Genomic DNA, 21,539 nt, shown 5'->3' on the forward strand with positions numbered 1-21,539 from the left:
TCTATATATCTATATATCTATATCCAGTGCTTTATTTGTCATAGAACACATCGGAATGGAGTTCCGGCACCTTTTTTTGACAGATTTTTCAAAGTTTTAAAAGTAAATTTGATGTTTGGTCCACATGGACTTGAATTGCCCTGTCAAGTGAAGCAGGTCGGTGGCGAAATCATTAAAACGGTGCATGCGGGCTGCTTATGTGTCGAGTCCGATGCATGCGTACTTCGTCCGTGTTGGTTGTGATGGCGCTGCTCGGCTTGTGGCATTGCTCGGCTTGTGATTGGTCATGTGGTCATGCACTGAGTGTTTACTGTGGGCAGAGACTGTTATGTTTCGTTACACAACTGATATGTGTGGGTGTGTGGACAGTGATTAACTATGCGCGACATGTAAATAATTTATTTTAAAAAATCGTTGGTGAATTGAATATCTTTTTTTAATTTTTAGTGTAAAAGTGTGACCCCAAATTTAAAAATGAAAAAAATTACTAATTACTTCTCAACCACCGGTCCTGCTAAGAACTGTATATATATTTTTAATAAAAGATTAACAAGATGTGAGTTCCGGCACCTTTTTTCTTACAAAAAAGCACCGTCTATATCAGTGGTTCTCAACCTTCCTAATGCCGCGAGCCTTTAATACAGTTCTTCATGTTGTGGTGACCCTCAACCCCCCATCCAGCTGGCCGGGGGGGTATCAAAAACTTGACCAAAAAAAAAAAAAAAAAGGAAAAATGGGAAAGTATAGGTAGTCCTCGACTTACAACAATTCGCTTAGTGACTGTTTGAAGTTACAACAGCACTGAAAAAGCGAATTATGATCATTTTTCACACTTATGATTGTTGCAGCATCCCCAGGGTCATGTGATTTACATTCGGATGCTTGACAACTGACTCATACTTATGACTTTCACAGTGTCCCAGGGTCACATGATCCAGGGGGCGTGGCCAGCTGATCACTCAGGTTGCAGAGTGCCTGTGGGGGGGAATCTGGGGGTCTCTGGGATGGGATTGGGGTAAGTGCCTGCCTTCCTTCCCTCCCTTCTCTCCCCTTGTCCCTTCCTTCCTTCTTTTCTTCCTTTCCTTCACCTCCCTCTTAGTCTCTTCCTCCTTCCCTCCCTCTCCCATTGTCCCTTCCTTCCTTCTTTCCTTCCTTTCCTTCATCTCCCTTAGTCCCTTCCTCCTTCCCTTCCTCTTTCTCATTGTCCCTTCCTTCTTTCCCCTCCCTCTTCCTTCCTTCCTTCCTTCCCTCTCTCATTGTCCCTTCCTTCGTCCCTTCCTTCCTCCCCCCCCCCCCGTGCCCAGGAAGGGACAAGGGGAGGGGGACAGGCTGCCAGAGGCAGAGGAGAGCTCCGCTCAGCTCACTTGCTCAGCTTCGCCAGAAAACAAGCCGCTTGCTAAGTTAGCAGAAGCCCCAGGACGGGCGGGGTGGCAAAGGAGACCAGCGGCTGTCGCCAGACCTCCCGGCTGACAAGCGCAAGTTCGGGAGTCGCCAGCTGACGGGCGCAGGATTTGGGTGCTGCGGGGCTTCCCCTTCGCTGATCTGCGTGCACGAGAAGAAGTCAATCCGGTTGCTGCACAATGAGTCTCTGGGGAGGGTGGGGCCTTGCTCTGCGCCTGCGCTCTTCATGCGCCCCCTACAGGGCACATTTGGTAGGGTTTGTGCAGATTGCCGCCAAGCAGCATATTTTCCACAAACAAGTGAGGTGGAGCGGGGGGGGGCGGAGAGAAGGCGGTTGACAAGCCCTGCCTAAGACTATCAGAAATATGTGTTTTTCGATGGTCTTAGGCGACCCCTGTGAAAGGCTCGTGCGACCCCCAAAAGGGTCGCGACCCACAGGTTGAGAACAGCTGGTCCGGCACCTTTTTTGGATGGAACCTTGTTAGGCAAGGTGGGTTATATGACATGAGTGAGTTTTGGCACTTTTTTTTTTTTTTACAAAAAAAGCACTGAATGTCTGTCTGTCTGTCTGTCTATCTATCTATCTACAGTATCTCTCTCTCTCTCTCTCTCTCTCTCTCTCTCTCTCTCTCTCTCTCTCTCTCTCTCTCTCTCTCCTACCTATCTACCTACTTACCTAGAAATGATTGATTGGTTCTGCGCCATTGAGTTGTTATGGAATTTTAGCAGCCACATGGGTAGATTTTCCCCACTGTATCTCTGCCCAGCCTGGCCCTTTAGGTCTTCCATGGCCACTGTACTGAGTCTGTCCATCCTGCAGCTGGTCATTTTTTTCTTCCTCCCATCTTCCCAGCACCTGGGCCTTCTCCAGAGAGCTGGGTCATCACATAGGGCAGACATATCAAACACAAGGTCTATGGGCTGAATTTGGCCTGCAGGGCTGCCCCAGAGATGGCGAGGGACCGGCTCCTGTCGCCCAAGCACAGTTGGCCCCCCTGGAGTGCATGGAGAGCGTGAGGGGACTGGCAGGGGAGCTTCCATCCCCTTTGGCTTCTGGTGGGGCGTGAAGGAGCCCCACATCAGCCAACAACTGTCTGCAGAATTGCTTTCTCGAGAAGGAAGGGCAGCCTTTGCTTTGGCTTTCAAACAGGGCAAGTTGGGCTTAGAAACAGGTTCTTCCCTTGCAGGCGCCCTCAGGTTATAGCTGAGAAGGAACAGCCTTGGTTGTGCCCCCTGGGAGAGGACTCTCCTTGGCCTGATTCCTGGCAGAGAACGGTTGCTGCAGCCTTGGGTGAAAAGGAAAGGCCCTGCAACCGGACAGGAAGAGAGACTGGAAGCCCACAAGTCCTTCAGGAAGGTGTTTCCCTTCAGCACCTGGGGAGGGTTTGCTCTTCAACAGAGGAAGGAGCAGCTGAGCAACCAGCAGGATTTGGTAAGGGTGAGGGTGTAGCCCCCCCCATGCGCATTGGCTTGGAAGGAGGGGGGCAAACAGAGGAGATCCCTTCCTGGAGATCCTGCCAGGGACAGAAGCGCTGCTGTCGAAACTCTCCTTCGATCTGGCCCAGCACAGCCTCTCTGTCAGGATGTGGCCAAAGTCCCTTGTTTTCAACCTGGGAAGCAGGGTCCCTGCCCATTCTGCCCCCCTGCACTTTCCTGGGTCTTTACCCAGCATTATCTCTAGCCTGAGGGGGGTCCGTGCCGGAAGCAGCCTCTCTGCCCCAGGTCAGTGGGCCTCAGGGTGAGCCTGCTCAGTTTTTGATGGCTGAAATGCTGCTGGGGTCGGCCTTGAACCTCCCTGTTGAAAGGCTCAATTGCAGCTGGACTCTCACCCTGCAAACACTGGTGGATCATTAAGCCAAAGCTGGTAGAAAGGAAAAGGGAAACCTTCTCCCCCCCCCTGCATTCCTGATTTGCGAAGAGCAGGGATTAACCAGGTGAGGCAATTGGCCTGCCCTGAGGATGGAAGCCGCTTCCAGGAAAGTCCGAAGCAAGGTTGGGTGGCTCTTGTCTCTCCATCCTTTCAGTTGCTTTTCCTGCTGAAGCTGCATCCATCAAACACAGCCGTGTCACTCTTTGCCATTTGTTTATTCTTAGAAAAATCCTGCAGCCGGCTTCCTAGGTAGATTGTGCAAAGCATTTGGTACAATTCTTAGCAGCAAAGTCATCAATAAAAAAATTGCTGTGTTTCCTCAAGTGAGCTATTTCTGCATTTTCTTTGCTTCCTCCTCGGCCAGCCAGGGTCTCCGGTTGCAGCTGGGAGGGAAGAGGGTAGGAGTTTATTACCCACACAGACACACACACCACTGGGGCACTGATCCTTCCCTCCATTATCCTCTGGAATGGGGGGGGGGCAGGTGGAGCAATTAAGGAAAAATATAGGTCCTGCCTCAACTAATCCTCCCAAGAAAACAGAACTCTTGAAATAGGCATTGCCCCTAAATGAACTTTTATTGAGAGGCAGTTCAACCTCAGCAACTCCTAAGATCTGTGGACTTCAACTCCCAGAATGCCCCACTCAGCACTGTAAGCAGTGGTGGGATTCAGCCGGTTCGCACCACTTCAGCAGAACCGGTAGCTAATTTTTTTGTTGGCCAGGCCCAGAATGGACTTCTGGAAGCAGCATCCACACAGAGAACTGTTTGTTCCCCTATTTGAATCCCACCACTAACTGCAAGCCATGAGATGAGCTAACTTAGATATCCCGGTAGATGGTTAATGTGGTAATGCTGGCTGGGATTAGCTCAGGAGGCCCTGCTTGTGATCCTGCCCTCCCAGTACCAGTAGATCCATCTTGGGTGCCGGCAAGTACTGGGTTCCTGCGCCTGCTTTGTGGCTGGCCGGGCGTGTCTTGAGAGAGCCCATCAGAGGCCGTCTTCCAAGGCCATTGGATGGTTCTTTCTGGACAAACGGAGCCGAAGGGCCCTGCGATCCTCAACTGGAGCTGCCGTGCAGGATACCCTGGATCTCCCCCATGTGCCAGAGTGAAACTGCCGGAGGTGCAGGTCTGGGAGCTGGTTTCAGATGCTGGGAGGCCTCCACTACTGCTTGGGATCTAGCTGGCCAGAGGGGTGTGAGCATGGCTGCTGCTCTGCTGGGAAACTGAGCTGGTTCAGACTTGCACTGGTCCTCCTTTTCTGACATCACTGCAGCAGCCCCTTTCTATTAACACAGTTGCACAGCTGCTCCATGGACCATTCCCCCCAGAGAGCTTTAAAAAAATTCTTGCTGAGCTTCAGCAGTTTGTTCTCTCAGCCTTTCCGAGTTTTTAGACTTAAAAATCTGAGCCAACATCAGAGCAGAGTGTGGAGGGCTTGGTCAGTCTCGGGGTGAAAGGCTGCTTGGCAAAGAGTGGCAGTGCAGGAGTCGCCCCTCTCCCCTGCTGTGTCTTGCCCAAGATGCCTGATGTGCTCCTTCTGGCCCTGGGGAAGTAGCTGTTTTAAGATAGGCTGTACAACCGTCAGTCAGGGAGTGAGGAGGTCTGATGGCTCTGCGTCATCGGCAAGAGTCCGCCTCATTTTTTTCTCCTCTCAGATAGTCCAAGGTAGGCACCCCCTCCCCCAAAGTCTTGTGCCCCAAATTCAGTCCTTCTCTTGAATGTGCTCCTGGTGCTCAGCTGCAGCTGGATTGAGCTCTTCCTGTCCGTGCACTGAGCCTTCTCCTCCTCCTCCTCCTCGATGGGGGGCTCTGGGTGGGAAAGCAGAGCATCATTTCATGAAAGCTAGAAGGACTCGCCACCCCAGGAGGAGCAGGCTAAATTTGGGGGCTGCTTTATCTGATCCTTTAATGATTGCTAAATGTGTTCTGGAGCCTCCCACTGAGCTAACCAGCAAAGACATGGAGTCCCCTGATTTGGGATTCTGGGTCTGAGGTTCTGGGACTGCACATACCTCATCTGAATCTTCCTCTATGGACCATTGGCTCCTTTAGTCCTTGGCTGATTGATTTTCCCGTCTTTCCTTCAGGAGCTCAAGGTAGCATACATGTCATGGTACCAATAGATGAAACCCATCAAAAGAACTTCAAGGCAAAATTCTTCCTCAAAGAACATTTTATTCAGGAAACAAAGTATTGGCACTACATAGTTGAACCCCAAAACTAAATTCCCTTCCCCCGGATACAAAGTAACAGTGCAGAACAAAGTGCAGTTCCCACCCTCAATGAGCTGTCATGAATCACATTCTCCAGTTAGCCTAAAACGTGGGCTTTCTCCCCAGTTCCCCAGCCTGCCAAACTATTATCAGCTCATCCTTGGGTTCCCACAAAGCAGAACTATTATTATGGCTAGCTGAGCTTGAGCTTTCATCCCACCCACCCCCCACTTCTGCACCTGATTTCTAAACACCAGAAGAAACGTGTTAAAAGCAAAGAGAAAATGACTGCAATTTTCATCAGTTGTCAGAGCGGGAACATCCAATGTTTATAGCATTGACATCCATAGTGCTCTCTAGTCCTGTTTTCCCCCATGTCAGTCCTGGGTAATAGATTTGGCTGAGGAGAAATGACTGGGGGAGCTTCCATAGGAGAGGAGAGTCTGGAAACTTTATCTGCCATCACCTTGGCTCCCAAGCATGAAAGGCACTGAGAGATTTTTCATAGTTGGCTTAGGACAGTGATGGCGAACCTTTTAGAGATTGAGTGTCCAAACTGCAACCGAAAACCCACTTATGCATCGTCGAGCGCCAGGTGGGTGTGGCCCATTGGGTGGGCATGGCCCATTGGGTGGGCGTGGCTGCAGTGGTAACCACAGACTGGATGGGACTAAAAAGTTCAATCAATCAATTCCAACTTTGCGAGATCTTTTTTTTTCCCTGCGAGAAGTTGAAATTGACTGATTGAACCTTTCTTTTTTTTTGTGCACGGCGGCGGAGGCCTAAAGCGAAAAGGTTTTATAAAATCCAGCTGAAGGCCTAGGACTGGGGCGATGGCACATGTGCCCACAGAGAGGGCTCTGAGTGCCGCCTCTGGCACCCGTGCCATAAGTTTGCCACCACTGGTTTAGGACACAAGAGGGCAGACAGGGCTGCACATTACAAGGATCTTACACGCTTTCCGGAGGAGTCTCCATGAAAGGGACAGACACGGGGTGCTTATCTTGAATCCCCAAAAGCTTGGAGGGTGACAGATCCTCCCTCCCTCCCCCACGCAGACTAGGTTGGATGAGTAGGAGTTGCTTACCCATCTCCCCTGACAGCCTGGTTCCCCATTCCTTCTCCAACTTTCCCCTTTGACTGGCTGATGCTGGACCGCCTCTTGCAGGAATCAGCGTCTATTTATCTATTGGGCAATGGCTTCCAAAGTTCAGGCACTTCTCCAGCTCTTCTGACAAGCGGAGGGACAGCCCTGCTCTGAAAGGACTGGGAGGCTGAAGCCGAAAGCCAGATTTTCCCGGAGCCACTGCTCATCCTGCACAGCATCTCAGGGTACGTTAAACTTGGGCTGCTTTATCCCAGAGGTGCTGTTCAAAAGGCAACTGGCTTTCTTGGCTTTTTCCTTGAAAATGTTTTGCTTCTCATCCAAGAAGCTTCTTCAGTTCTCTGAAAAACTGATCTGAAGAAGCTTCTTGGATGAGAAGCAAAACATTTTCAAGGAAAAAGCCAAGAAAGTCCAGTTGCCTTTTGAACAGCACCTGTGGGACAACCATGACCTGGATGATGGAGAATCTCCATAGACAATTGCGTTGCTTTATTTTGGAAACAGATGTTGGTCCATGTGCCCTGCAAGAAAAATCCAGGCAGTGGGCAGCTGTTCTTCTTTGTCCTCCTTGCCCACTTGGAGATCGGCTGGCTTAGAATGTGGAGGCTCTGCTCAGCTAACGGGTGTGAACAGACCATTCTTGCTGCTAGTCTGATTTTGGTGATCCTAGGTGATTCCGTCCATGTGTGCTTGCACCTTGGCATTTCAGCAGAGCCAACAGCCCCCTCTTTGTGCTCACAACTGGCCTTCAGAGGGGCTAGGGAGTGGAGGGACCTTGTTCCGGATGGCAATTTCTAACCACACCAGGCAGACCCTGGCCACTTTGGCAGAGCCCCGAGGTCTTAGAGGTAAAGAAGACAAGGCAGGCTCAGCAGTGGGTTGGCTGGAAAGGGACAAACGTGGTGGTGGCTCCAAAGATCATTGGAGAACTCTGGTGTGAAGATAAATGCACCTCTATCTTGGGGGTAATCAGGTGCTACTTTTTAATGCTCCTGCTTGATCAGGAGTCCCTTCAGGCAGTCACTCATGTCCTGGTTACGTCGTGGCTTTACTGCAAGATACTCTACATGGTCCTGCTCTTGAAGACTACCCAGAAATTCCAATTGATCCACAATGCAGTAGTACAACATGGATTGCACTACTTGGCAGCTTGCCAGTCGTTCCACGTGAAGCCTTCCTGGCATAAGGTCTGCTTACTCGAGGGACCCTTGGCTGCAATAATATCTGCCCGCTGGCTGAATCTGGCCAGGTTGGCGTGCCCCGGGTTCCTCTGATTAAACAGTGTCATCTGTGGGGACTCTGGAAGCCTGCCTGCTTTGCCCCGGGGCCTGTCTTCCAACGAGGCTTCCCCCAGCTTCCAATGCCCTCCCCCTCCGCCATTGCTTTGAAGGTATTTGAGGCAAGAGTGCGTGAAACCCCTGTGGACTGCGGGTTTCTGCTTCTTTTTTCATTCCTGTCAAGTTTCTGTTACTTGGGAGCCAACCCAAGTAGTTAAGAGTTGGGTGGTATACACACTTTTTAAAAGACTTGCGATAGAGGCAGTGCGCTTGTGCAGGATGATTCCAGCTGAAGGAGTAATTTTAACCGTTCTACAGAAATGGGGATTTGGGGAAGGGTTTGTTGATCAAGCGAGATAAAAGAAACTCTTTGAAGAAGCCCCCCTGCATCCATTGGCTACAATCTCTCCCTTTTTTTGGATGGTGGGGGCTGCATTTGATTCCTTTAAGCAACCTGGTCCTTCCTACATTCTCCCAAATTTCTCAAAGACAGTATACAAAGTACACAAAGATTAGCCAGTTCCTTCAGTATTTATTGCAGTTTATCTGGCTCTGAAATGGGCGTACCTTGCTATCTGAAGCCTCAATCCTGCCCTTTCATCGGGCTCTTCCTATTGTCTGGTGGACACGTGCTTTTTGCGGGAGAAGACTAAACCAAGATAGGAGCTGAGCAGTTCTGCCTGTTTTAGTTACCAATTAACATTTTGTTAATTTCGTTGAATAGCTGTGATCCTTTTCTTTCTCTTTCTTAATTCTTTATTTTGAATGTATTTAAAGAAGTGCTCAAAAAGCCCTTTTGACTTAGTGAACTTAGAGTTCAGCGACTCCCCAATTTCTCACAGTGCAAAGCCCTTAGCCAACTAGTTCAGCCTCGCAATCAAACTCTGTGCTGTGCTTTGGCCAGAGACCTTTGCACCAGGCTTGGTGAGGGGCTGCCCACCTCATGCCTCCAGACTACTCAGACTCTGGTCCGAGACAGTAAGTCTCTTCTGTGGGCACAGTTTGTGCCCCGACTCCTCAGCTTGGCGATCTGGACGGGTGAATGAATGTGCAGGTCTTTCCTGAAGGTGATGCGGTCTGTTTTAGAGTTTGGGGTGTTCTGTGTCCGACTCTTGTGGGAGAGTTTATGCAATGCTTTGTTGAAGTCAGGGTACTGATTCCACTTCATTCTTGTGGTAAGTTAAACTAGCAATTCTGTTGAAAAAAAAAGCAGGTTGGCATTGTTTAGAGAGACTGCAACTAATGTAAACACGTTGAGATCTGCAGAAATTCAAATGTGTGTGTCCCTCAGTGGGCTGCTGTTGGGTCCCTTGGACTCTGAAGGGCTGATGAGACGCAAATGCCCGGGGGAGGACAGCCATTACAGGGGTCACACTGTTTTCTCAGAGGGTCGTGGGGTGCTACGTTTGCCCAGCCAGACACAGCCATATCTGTCTCCATCCATTTCAAAAAGCTGGGGCTGCCTCCCTGGAACATTCCATAAGGAGGGTCCGGCCCCGAGCCGGCTTGCCACCTGCCTGGCATCCCATAGCCTCAGAGGCCTCTCTTGGCCACCAGGCTGGTGAAGGCTTAGCGAGGCTTGATTGGCAGCTTGATTGCCTAGAGCAGTGGTTCTTGACCTGGGCGATATTGCCCCCCAGGGGGTGATTTCATTTTTCAGGGGGGCCATGGAAGAAAAAGGGGCAACGTAGGGGCGACAGAACGAAAAGGGGGCAATATGGGGGTGATAGAGCGAGAAGTTTTGGGGACACTTTTGAGACTTTTTCGTACAGTGAATGGCTGTATATCTCTCGTACAAAAACATCAGATTGCTCACTATTAGTGGATTGAATTGTGTTTTCAAATGTTCCTTCAGTACAGAACGCCGTACATATGTGAAGACGCATCGCTTATCTTCATGCGTGTTGCACAGCATCCTCTACCCATACAGGGGCGCGCCATTGGTCAGAATATGGGAGATATGGGGAAAAGACTGGAAATAAATTATTTGCATCGATATGTCCTGATGAATAATTTTAAAGAAAACAAAAAAAGTGTTTGCATAAATGGAAGAATTCTTTCCTCTGTTGTGATTGAGAGGTGATGTTGGGGGAGGGGGGCGATGACAACTTCCTCATTAGCTCAAGGGGGCGATTCGTTCAAAAAGGTTAAGAACCACTGGCCTAGAGCAGCCAAAGCAAGTGACCAGATGATACAACGTGGCCTCAGATTGTTTCCAAGACGGGGTGGGGGCCTTGCCATGAAAGGGTGCCTGTCCAGATGGCATCCCTGGGCATCCCGGACCTGTTTTCTTGCCTCTGGGCATTCAGAGTGAGTGGGGGTCAAGCTGGAGAGCACCGGAGTGGCCCAAGAAGGGAGTGGGCGCTGCGGTGGCTGGACAGGAGTGGGGGAGCAAAGAGAGCGGCTCTGTCGGAAGGCACCATATCAGTCTTGGAGGAGTCCAAATGGGTGGTCAGTGCAGACCCAATGAACTGGGATCCACAATTTCTCCTGGGCCCACCGGCTCTTCCCATCACCCTCCTCAATATTTAATCAGAATCCGCCTTCCCATCCCTCAGTCCACTGTCCTGTCCTCTGCCTGACCGTCCGGTCTCTCTCGGGCTTGGGGGGTCTCTTTTCATGTTCTCCTGGTTTGTTTTTGCAACACCTGCCTCCTTCGACCTCCCTGGAGAGGACTGGCTTTCTGGTGGCCTTCGCACGTCTTCCAGCTTTCTAGAACCTTCCTCCACATCTGGCGCCCTGAATCGGAAGTAGCCCTCAAGATGTCTTTCCCCAACTAGAGTCATGTGAAACAACTGATTCCCTCCCATGATGTAGAAACAACTGCCTTAGTGGATGCCACCAAAATCGCCTTATTTTGTTTTGTTTTTGCAGCCACAACCCACACTCATTTAATGTACAATCAGTCGTGATTTTCCTGGTTCTGTGTGTCTGCCCTTCGTTTTTGTGGCCTAGATAAAATTTCACTCTATTATGTTTGGCCTATTTCTCTGTCCTAACAAGACCATATAAATTATTATTTGTCTTTTAAGCTATTAGAAGATCAACAGCATTTCTTTTCTTCCTCCAGTCACCCAGTATTTCTCCACTTTCTCAGGAGGCAGTACTTAAGGATCTCAACCAGAGCATCAAGAGGCGGTGTTTCGCTCAGTCTCACTGCTCTCCCTTCGTTCTTCTCTGCATCTTCTTTCTTCTTCTTCTGCCTTTTCTTCTCTGCCTTTCGGGAGAACAACACCTAACTGAAACAGGCGTGGAATAGCTGCCCTTTTTCCTCCCTGCTGGCTAGAATTTGGTCACATCCACTGAGCAGCTGCTCTTGGACTGTTGGTCCTTTGCTTTAGCTACACCCAGGAACCTATTTGTATTGTTCCCATCCATGGACGTCTGCCCACTTTCCTCTTTGTGTGTATTCCTGCTTTCAGGTTGTTAGCAAACCCTTCACGTCACTACCTTAGTTCCCTTCTTCCCAACTATTTGCAAGTCTGCTCTGAGCATCTCCTTTTTAGCTGCTACTACTACAACTACTCCTAGTTGTTGTTGTTGTTGTTGTTACTGTTCTTATCACTGTAGCATTTTCTGTGAATCCATATTGGATAGTTTATAGTTCAGTGTATAGCAAAAATGTAAACAATTCAACAATCAAGTTAAACGAGTCTCTTGGTTTTTTTAGCTGATAGTATTTTTATGCCCCATCTGCAAGTTCTAGAAAACATTTTATTTATATTGCATTTAAGATATTCTTAGCTTGAGTCAATTCAAGCTCTGTAATTCAAGTTCTGTGCCAAGGAAAGGCAGATTCTGTGTCATGAAATAAATTATCCAAGTAGTGCTAATTTGCATGCTCGCTTTCCTGCATAGCTTAATCTTGCTAATTTGGAAAGAGGCAGAGGCTTGCAAAGCAGCACCAATCAACCCCTCCCTGGTTTTGGAGCCCCCCCTCCCCGTCCTGCGCACCAGATCCAGGAAGGGATGGGACGGGCCTTGGGAGGTTCAGCCAGTCAACCCAGAGCAGGGATTCGAGAGAAAATCTGAACAGACCATAGGCCACTATTGATTTGCTTCCTCTGCTACGGAATTACTGAGCTAACCAAGATCCGTATTTAAATACATTTTATATACTCACCGTCAAATAAAGCAGAATGCTCTAATGCAGGTCGGTAGCTAAGGAGTTTATTTATTTGTAGAAACACATGGATGTCATGAAAACAGGAGTTTCTCTAACCCTCCCGCCCCCGCCGCCTATTTTCCTATATTCTTGTAGTATTGCAACTTTTAATTAGAAGCTCAAGAACAAAGTTGTTTTCTCTGCTTTTCACCTATTTGTACACAACCCCTTGGTATTCCTAACTCTCCTTGTCTACAGGGTGGGGGCGACATGATTTCCTGCCATTTTGAGTGAGGGGACATGAAACCTGCAGGGCAAACATTACAATTTTGGAGGCCAGCCTGGCCCATCCACTTCAGGCTTTCCCAGCCTCAGAGGCCGAGTGCCCGGCTCTCCAGGGACCCGTCCGGACCTCTGGACACCACTAGAATACGGAGGCAGTCCAGTGTGGGAGGGGCTTCTCTCACAGATCCCCCACCCCAGTTCCTTTCAACAGGCCAACCCCCCCTCGCTTGAAGCCTGAGTTGGTTATTATAGTCCTGGAAGCAGCAAAGAGAACCTGAAAAGAGGCAACCAAGGATGAGCGGCAGCCACGCTGCTTTCTCTGCCTTTCATTTTCCGCCTGGGAACCAGCGATGCCGTGTTGCTCCTGAACCTGTGATGGGAGAAGAGTCTGTGGGACTCACCCTGGATGAGCCTCTCAGGATTTACTTACCTGAAAAGAGGAGTGTGCTCACTTAAAAGCGGCTCACCCGGTGCTCCCATGAGCCTGGAGTCCCCACCGCACCCACCCCCGGCAGTTGCATCTTGGAATGGGCTGCAACTGAGGGCCCAACAGCAGCACTGGCTGATCTCCCTTTCTTTGCCCGCAGATGCTGCAGCTGCCTTGTGCCAAGGGCAGGGTGCCCTTCCTGGCCCTCCGACATCTCTTCCGCCACCCCGCTGCCTTCCTGAGCACCCCACATGTGGAATACAAGCCAATCCAGAAGGTGATGGTAGCCAACCGAGGTGAGCAGGGCTTAGGAAGTGGGATCGCTGGGAGCTGCTTCTGCCCCCCCCCCAAAGCGCTTGGTCGGGCTGTTTTTTCAGAGACATTTTTAGAAGGAGCTGCCTCATCGGCCTGGAACAAACAGTAGACAAAAACTCTTAAACAATCTGGCTGGCCAATTTGGGTTTCTTTGACTCTGATCCCAAATGCTTTTCTAAAAGCCGATAGCCCTCTCATTTCCTGTATATTAACGCTCATGAATTCCAGGGGAGATCGCAATCCGGGTCTTCCGAGCCTGCACGGAGCTGGGCATCCGGACAGTGGCGGTCTATTCCGAGCAGGACATAGGGCAGATGCATCGACAGAAGGCGGATGAGGCGTATCTGATCGGTCGCGGCCTTCCCCCAGTTCAGGCCTATCTGCACATTCCTGACATCATCAAAGTCGCTAAGGTGAGAAGGCAAAAAGGCCCAGTGCGCTCCACCTCTGACCTGGCTGGCTAAAGACAAGCAGGTATTCCCATAGGGTGCCCACAAGGAGCCCAGTGGCCAGAGGAAGCCATCCTTCAGTTTGGGGTCCTGAAATTGTAAATTGGTGTGATACTCATTTGTATGTCTTGACCTCAGACTGGCGAAGCGATGCCTGGATCAGCGCTAGCAAGACATCCTGGATCCTCTTTCTGGGAGACTTCTGAGATTTGGTTCCAGATGGGGTTGTGTTTCCTTATTTGGGGCTGCTGCACATCTGGAGCTCTTCCTAGACTGTTCACTGCTCCTTGAGAGGGAGGGGGCAGCTGCAGCCAGGAAGGCCTTTGAGGAGATCCATCCTGTGTGGTCAGTTCTGCCTGATACTGGACTGGAAATTTTTCACCCCGGTCACCTTGCATTTAGACAATAGCAATTATATGGGGCTGCCCTTGAAGGCTACACAAAATCTGCTGCTGGTTCAAAATTTGGCAGGGTGATCAGTTCTGGGCAGGTCTCCTCATGGCCTGTGAGGCCTCTGCTCCCTGAGGTTGGCTCCCAAAAGCTGCTGGGTGCTGTTTCAGATGTTGCTTATCAGCCTTCAACACCTACATGGCTCAGGGCCTTGTTATCTGAGGAAGCGCCAAATTCTCATTCGACAAAGGACAAAATTCCAAACATCCTGAACTCTTGTTGACCTAGAGTCAAATATAAGAGTTGGAAGGGATCTTGGAGAGCATCTAGTCCAACCTCCTTCCCAGCAGAGGAATCCATTGCTATGGCATCTTCAAACTGCTTGGAAGCGTCTTGGTAGAGAATCTATGAATTTTTTGCCAAGATGTCAACACATTTTCTTTTCTTGTTTTACATCTTCCTATTGTTATGAGAGGTTCAATATTTCTGTGTCTACTGATAGCGATGGCAGAGGATTGCAGCCATTTATTCCTTGTAAAAAGGAAGTCATGTGGCTGTAAAAGATTTATATGAGAAGCAGTCCTCTTTTCACTGCAGATTTCTGCTAACACGAAGGAATTTTAGTCAAGTGAAAAAAAGATAAGAGACTAGCAAGCAGTAGGCCTATTTGGGATTAAAGATTGAGCTAAAATTGACCCAGGGTCAAATTGACCCAGCATGTCCAAACGTGAGCACACGCTGACCTCACTTTCCCTACACCTAACATGGTACTGTTTGCGCCAGGTCCTGGTGGGTCACAGTGGGAATCGTATGCGCTGGATGCAAAGGTTCTTGCTCGCCCTTAAAAAGACAAGCTGCTTCCCAGGTTATTTTCTCTAGTTCCGAGTTACAGACTGACCGCCGGGAGAGACATTTCTAATCCAGTGGGCCTTGGCCTCCTCCACAAGTAGCCCATTTCCCAACAGCTGCACAGGCAGGAGCATTAAGAAAAGTGGGCAAAGCAAAGAGCTGGGTCCCCTGGCCACTCGGCTCCTGCTCCTTGGTGGTTTCTCTGCTCTAGTAGAAGCCTGAGCGGACTTTGCTTTTCCTCTCCGCTGATGGCTTTTGGTGAAGCGTTTGGTCTGTACTTGGGACAGACAGAGGTCCTCCTGAGATTCTCCCTCTAAATCCTCTCTGGAGCATTGGGGGCCCTTCCGGGACAGGCCAAGGGTGCCTGCAAAGGGAGAGATCAACCCCTGTTGTGCAAGCAGATGTGGTTAACACGGATGATCTTGCATTCAAGACGTTGAAAATAATCTATTTTAAGTATGTGTCTCTGCACAAAGATTTTCAGCATAAAGTTAAGTTTTAGTTCAGTAGATGTTTAAACCAGTACCTGCAGGAGGTGTTTTTATGTATATTTTTGATCTTTTAGACACGTTTGCAGGAGAGAAACAGCAAGTAGTTTTTCTAAATAAACAGCCTGTCCAATTTACAAACCGCAGGGCTGCTTTGCTTGAGAGAGCAAAGATTTCCAGCGCTTCCTGCTTTTTCCAGGAGAATGCGGTGGATGCGATCCATCCCGGCTACGGCTTCCTCTCCGAGCGAGCTGACTTCGCCCAGGCCTGCCTAGAAGCCGGGGTGCGCTTCATTGGACCCTGTCCTGAAGTGGTGCGGAAGATGGGTGACAAGGTGGAGGCCCGTGCCATTGCTATTTCTGCCGGTAAGAGGTTTGCCTCCCCCAGCAAGCTGTTATACAGTGACCAACTCAGTTCCCCAAGAAGCCCAGAGAGATGGCTTATTGCAGTCCATCGATTAAGACAGTAAAACAATCACTTCTTATGGTTTCATTCCTAGGAAACTGGCTCTCCCGTTCAGAAGTCCAGTAGCCCTTTCCAAACTAATCTAGAGTTCTACCTTGCTTGCTCAAGAGAGATAAGCCTCTTTCCCTTTGGACGGAATTTCCTGCCTTCTTACATGCAACTTTAAACTTCTTTCTTACTTGGAGTTCTGAGGGACCAGCTTTATCTCTAGTCCAGGTGGATACAAGAGAGTTCTAACAAACAGGCAGACATTGATGCCTTGGACCATTCTGGAGAAGTCAGATCTGTCCTCATCCCATATATACCCCCTCCCATTTATACCCTTTTAACTTTATTCCAGTTTCCCAGAGTACACTCAAAATTAAAAACAATGTTACAGTAGCTAATTCTCTATGTTCTATGAAACTTGCAGTCTTAAATTCTAGAAACTAATGGTTGAAAGGGACCAAGAGAGCATCTAGTCCAATTCCAGCCTGGTGGAGGAACCCACCCAGCCTTTGTTCATGCCTCCAGCAAAGGAATTCCAGCAACTCCTGAGGCATCCATTGCACTTTGCTTTTATATTTTTATTTCCTGGTCTGTTCTTTAAAGCAGCTCTGAGCAAGGAATCTGCCTTGCATTCTACATGACAGCCCTGTAGATCCTCAAAGGCAGCAGTCACTTCTCCAGGCCCCTCTTCATCTTTGTTTCTCTCTTCTGGACATGGCCTTCCTAAACGGAGGGCCCAGACTGGATGCAGTGTGATTTAGAATAGAACTGGACGGGACCTTGGAGGTCTTCTAGTCCACCCCCCCCCCACTCAGGCAGGAAAACCTATACCATCTCAGACAAATGAGTCTCTTCTTAAAAACCTCCAGTGATGGAATACCCACAATTTCTGAAAGCAAGCAACCAATTAACCACTGATTAATTGTCCTCACTGTTAGGAAATTTTTTCTTAATTCCAGGTTTCCAACCATTGTGTTTTGTCCTGCCCTCTGGTACGTTGGAGAATAATTTGACCCCCTCTTCTTTGTGGCAGCACCTCAGATACTGGAATACTGCTATCATGTCACCCCTATTTTTGAGATACTCAGAAGAGAGGGGGAGGGATGATTCTGCCATTCAGCCATATTTGCTGCCTCATCAGCCAATTTCCCTTTCTACCCTCTCATCCCAGTCATGTATAAATATCTTGAACTGCACAGGGCCAAGGAAGGGCCCCTGCAGCATACCACTCAACAATTTCCCCATTTTGAACAGAGAGGCTGAAGAACAATCCATATCTTTTCACCTTCTCTAAATCTTGCAGGAAACTTTGCAATTGCTTTGGGAGAATCAGGCTAGTGGTGCATTTTTATTCCCATGGTCAGTGAAATTAGTTGTCCTATTAAAAAGCAGCTCAGGTTGTTTTGACGTGGTTTATTCTTGATGCACCCAAAATAAGGAACCACCATAGAAGGGTCCATTGCCAGTCACTGGGGGCCCAAAATATGTTGAAATTTTATCCCCTTTTCAGAAGAACACTGGGGTGGTAGGGGTGGTGGGGAGAATATCTCCTGAAGTGGGGCTGTTGATGAGCTGTGGTGGTGCAGTGGTTAGAATGCAGTACTGCAGGCTAATTCTGCTGCCTGCAGCCTGCCAGCAGTTTGGCAGTTCAATTCTAATCAGCTCAAGGTTGACTGAACCTTCCATCCTTCCCATGTCAGTAAAATGAGAACCCAGATTGTTGGGGGAAGTATGCTGACTGTGTAGACCACTTAGAAAGTGCTGTAAAGCACTATGAAGCTGTATATAAGTCTACTGCCATTGCAGAGAAGGACAGGCCTGCTCTGAAGCACTGGAACGTACAGTCATGCCTCCTTTTTGAAATACCAACAACCTGCCTGCTGTATTGTCCATTCCAGACTTTTGGCCAGTATCAACCTCAAGCTGACCATCTTGCAGACAACTGTATAGGAGGCTTATATGGGAAGCTAAAGCCAATATTGCAGCTAAGGTCACCGTCCTGCCTGGCTTTCAGGTGTAATTGGTCTCAAACGTGAAATCATCCCCCTTTGAAGACTGAAACAGGTGCTCTAGAGCAGGGCTTTTCAACCTTTTCACAGATGTACCAGTTTTAGGATATGGCAATATTTGAACACCACCAGTCACCTAGCAAGGTGTCAAAAACTTGATGACCGAAAAAAGTGATAAAATACAAGTAGTCCTCGACTTACAACAGTTCGCTTAGTGAACTGTTCAAAGTTACAACAGTACTGAAAAAAGTGACATTACTGTTTTTCACACTTACGACTGTTGCAGCATCCCCAGGGTCAATCTACATTTGGATGCTTGGCAACTGATTCATATTTATGATGGTCACAGTATGCCAGGATCATGTGATCTCCTTTTGCAATCTTCTGACAAACTAAGTCAATGGAGAAACCGGACTCACCTCTTCTCTCATCCCTCTTTTATATTCTCTTCTCTCCCCTCCTTCTTTTATATCTTCTCTTCTCTCCCCTCTTTCTTATATCCTCTCCCCCTTCTTTTATATCCTCTTTTCTCCTTCTTTTATATCCTCTCTTCTCTCCTTCTTTTATATCCTCTTCTCTTCCTTTCTTTTATATCCTCTCTTTTCTCCACCCTTTTATATCCTCTCTTCTCTTCCCTTCTTTTATATCCCCATAACCCCGCAGAAGCGCCAATCAGCTGTAGCTGCTCGTGGCGATCCTGGGCTTTGCCCAGCCCCGACAGCCCTCCTTCGAACTGGGGCATTTCCAATCAAGTTGTCTTTCCAACCAAGTTCCCTCCCCCCCTCCCCGACTCCTTCCTTCCTTCCATCCTCCCTCCCTCCCTCCCTCCCTCCCTCCCTCCCTCCCTTAAATAGGGATTAACTATAATAAACCTAGCAGCTGAAGATTATATGTTCAAAGAGCTGTTCTCTTTGAGGAAAAGACCCCAGTTGGCAAACCTTTGATTAAGATGGTTATAGCATCATTATATCACATTTCCTGCATAGCTTTTTAGAAATAAATAAGGTTGATTCAGGAAATGAATAAACTTGTCCTTGATCATGCCTAGTTATTCCTAACATCCTCCTTTCACCGGGAATGGTACTCTTGTACAGAGGGTAGCATGCTGCTGCCTCTTTCCCTCCCTGCCAATACTTCGTTTTCCCCCCCACATCTGCTATTTAACGGCTTCTAACCTCTCCTGCGCACTCAAAATACAACTTCGATGACATCTGCTAATATTTGCTGATTTGGGCATCTTGCAGACTGTTTCTGTTTTAATCCACGTTGGCTGAAGACTACAGCATTTTCACCCATGATGGTTTATTAAGCTCCCTTTCATTCATGTTGCTCTTGTGCAAATGGTGGTATGCAACTGTACTTCTACTATCTTATGGTCATTTGGAGTCTGGAGCCAGGTTCCAGACATCGGTGTTCAGTAAGGACAGCGCTGTAACAAACTGGAGCAAGTTCAGAGGAGGTCTCCCAAGGTGAGGAAAGAGCTGCATGAGGAATGCTTAAGGGGTCTGGGCAGGATTAGCCTGCAGGACAGGTGACTTGGGGAGGCAGCAGCCTTGAAACTGATCCTTCCTGCGGCGAGTTTGCTGATTTCCGGTAGGAGTTCAGCATCTTGTTGGAGCTGAGGTGCTCTGGACCCCCGGCAATAAAATTCAGAGAACAGGAACCACATGAGTCCCCATTTTGGCAGATCAGGGCAGGGCTTGTTCAGGATCCTCTTCATTCTGAGGTCTCAAGCTTTGGCTAGAGGTGACCACTTTTTTGGACTGCTGATCAGTGCTCCAGCTAATCGCTGTAGAGCTGACCTTGGAAAGGTACGAGAGAGCGGTTAAGGGGGCCTCGGAGGACGGCAGTCTGGAGAAAGAAACTCCTCCTAATCTCACCTTGGTTTGGTTTAATATAAGAGAGGAGAGGGAGGAACCTGGAGAGGCTTTCAGGGTTCTGCTAACTTTCCTTACTAAGGATGCCGGCCTTGTATGTGATTCTTAGTTCCTTTCTTACACCTTCCTCAAGATCAACTCCATGTTCCCTTACCTCTTCTGCTCCTTCTGAAGGACAGTTCCGGGAGACAGTTGGATGGGACAGGCCTGGGCAGAGGCCTTGGGGACAGCTGTTCCTTAATCCTCCACCCCTGACACATCCAGTCGGGGCTCCCAGTCTGGCGTCGGGACACAATCCAGGTGCTGCCGAGTGGGGCTCAGTGGGACTCCTCTTTGCTCCTCAGGAGTGCCTGTGGTTCCCGGGACAGACGCCCCCATCTCCTCTCTGAGCGAGGCACAGGAGTTCTCGCAGGCGTACGGCTTCCCCATCATCTTCAAGGCTGCTTATGGCGGAGGAGGACGGGGCATGAGGGTTGTGCGCAGCTACGAGGTCGGGCACGTGGCTCGGCTTGTGGGGCCTTGAACTCAGGGAAGAAGCTGGGCCCAAGCAGGTTACGGCAGGGAAGGCCGTCCATATTTGTGTCAGAAGCACCCACAAAGCTAATCGAAGGGGATTCCATGTTGAGAGGATTTGTCGGTGACACCTGGTTGCCAAAAATAATGCAATCTTTGAGGAGGCTCCTTTCCTGTCCCCTGTTGGGGGGCATCCCTAGCTGGGGACAGGAGGGCTTGGGTTGAGGATGGGGTGTCAAGCCGGATCCCCTTTTTTTCTGGGCAGGAGCTGGAAGAGAACTACACCCGGGCGTTCTCCGAGGCCCTTTCTGCTTTTGGCAATGGTGCGCTCTTTGTGGAGAAGTTCGTGGAGAAGCCAAGACACATCGAAGTCCAGATTTTGGGTATGGAACAAAATATGCCCCCTCTTTGTCTGGAGGGTAGCAGTGAGAGATGATTTTGGTAATCTGAGAAAGATGGATGGAAAAATAGATATTTTATTATAAATTATATAAAAAGAAGATTAATTTTGCTGAAACAATTTAATTGAAAGAAACGTAACATGTTTATTATGGTCATTGACTAGAAAAGTAAATAAATTAATTATGCTAAATAACTCTTCTGACTAAAGAAATATATTGGCCAGATAATTTATGAGTTTAATAATTTGAGTGACTGTCAAGCTTTTAGGAAAAGAAGAGATTGTGGTGTGTGGCAGGGAATTCCTCCCTCGATACAGACAGTTCCTGTGTGCACGTCAGGAGGGCCCAGCCTGCCAAGGAAGCATTTCCAGTGCAGAGAGGCTGCCCGCTTAGCACAGCTGGCTTGTCCCGTCCCAGATGGGGAGGGAGCCTCCACCTTGGCCCAGCTTCATCTTTGGCCCGGTTTCTCCTCCTCCTTGGCAGGGGACCAGCATGGGAATGTGGTGCACCTGTACGAGAGGGACTGTTCCATCCAGCGACGGCACCAGAAAGTGGTGGAAATCGCCCCAGCCGCCCACCTCGACTCCCAGCTGCGCTCTAAGCTCACTGCTGACGCCGTCCGCCTAGCCAAGCAGGTGAGGGACTGCAAGCGGCCCAGCCATCTGGGGAGTGGGGGCTCCGGGGGTTAGCAAGGGAGTCCCCAGCTAGAGGCTATGGTGCCCCTGAGCAAAGGGATGGGATCCCCCAGTCTTTCTCCTGCTCAGCTTGGCCTTTTTGGACAGGGAGCAGGAGATCAGCTTTCCTGGGTCAGTTTGGTAAAAGCTGCTCAGGGGCTTGAGATGGCCATGGAAGAATTTTCATGGCCAGCTCGGACCCTTTCTGTACAAATTGCTCTCAGCAAACTGCAGCCCTGCCTTTCTCTTCCTTTCCTCCCTAACTGCCAATATTATTCTGAGCTGCTGTAGGCCAGCTAGAAAAAGAGGAAAATTCCATTTTGTGGAACTCATCTCATACTGGATCATAGATTTCTGTCAGAATTTCTTCCTCTAGTATAAAAATTCTCTTGTTTTGAATGTGGAGTGTGGCCGTATTCATATATGACGTTTC

General features: G+C 49.1%; 1 protein-coding gene across 8 annotated transcripts in view; it reads left to right on the plus strand.

Annotated features, from left to right (window-relative positions):
• PC (pyruvate carboxylase) overlaps positions 1 to 21,539 on the plus strand; it is a 129,091-nt gene that overhangs the window by 21,348 nt on the left and 86,204 nt on the right. For 7 of the 8 annotated variants that reach the window (XM_039319002.1, XM_039318998.1, XM_039319005.1 and 4 more), the window contains 6 exons: positions 12,849 to 12,984; positions 13,232 to 13,416; positions 15,379 to 15,544; positions 19,863 to 20,008; positions 20,297 to 20,414; positions 20,916 to 21,067. In XM_039319002.1, the coding sequence (XP_039174936.1) occupies positions 12,849 to 12,984; positions 13,232 to 13,416; positions 15,379 to 15,544; positions 19,863 to 20,008; positions 20,297 to 20,414; positions 20,916 to 21,067 (903 nt within the window). Of the gene's footprint in view, positions 1 to 6,560; positions 6,822 to 12,848; positions 12,985 to 13,231; positions 13,417 to 15,378; positions 15,545 to 19,862; positions 20,009 to 20,296; positions 20,415 to 20,915; positions 21,068 to 21,539 lie in introns of those variants that run through there. The other variant, XM_039319004.1, reaches the window with a different exon arrangement.

This window comes from Crotalus tigris, unplaced genomic scaffold (genome assembly GCF_016545835.1).
Source record: "Crotalus tigris isolate CLP2741 ecotype Arizona unplaced genomic scaffold, ASM1654583v1 scf7180000021817.203328, whole genome shotgun sequence".
NCBI lineage: Eukaryota > Metazoa > Chordata > Lepidosauria > Squamata > Viperidae > Crotalus > Crotalus tigris.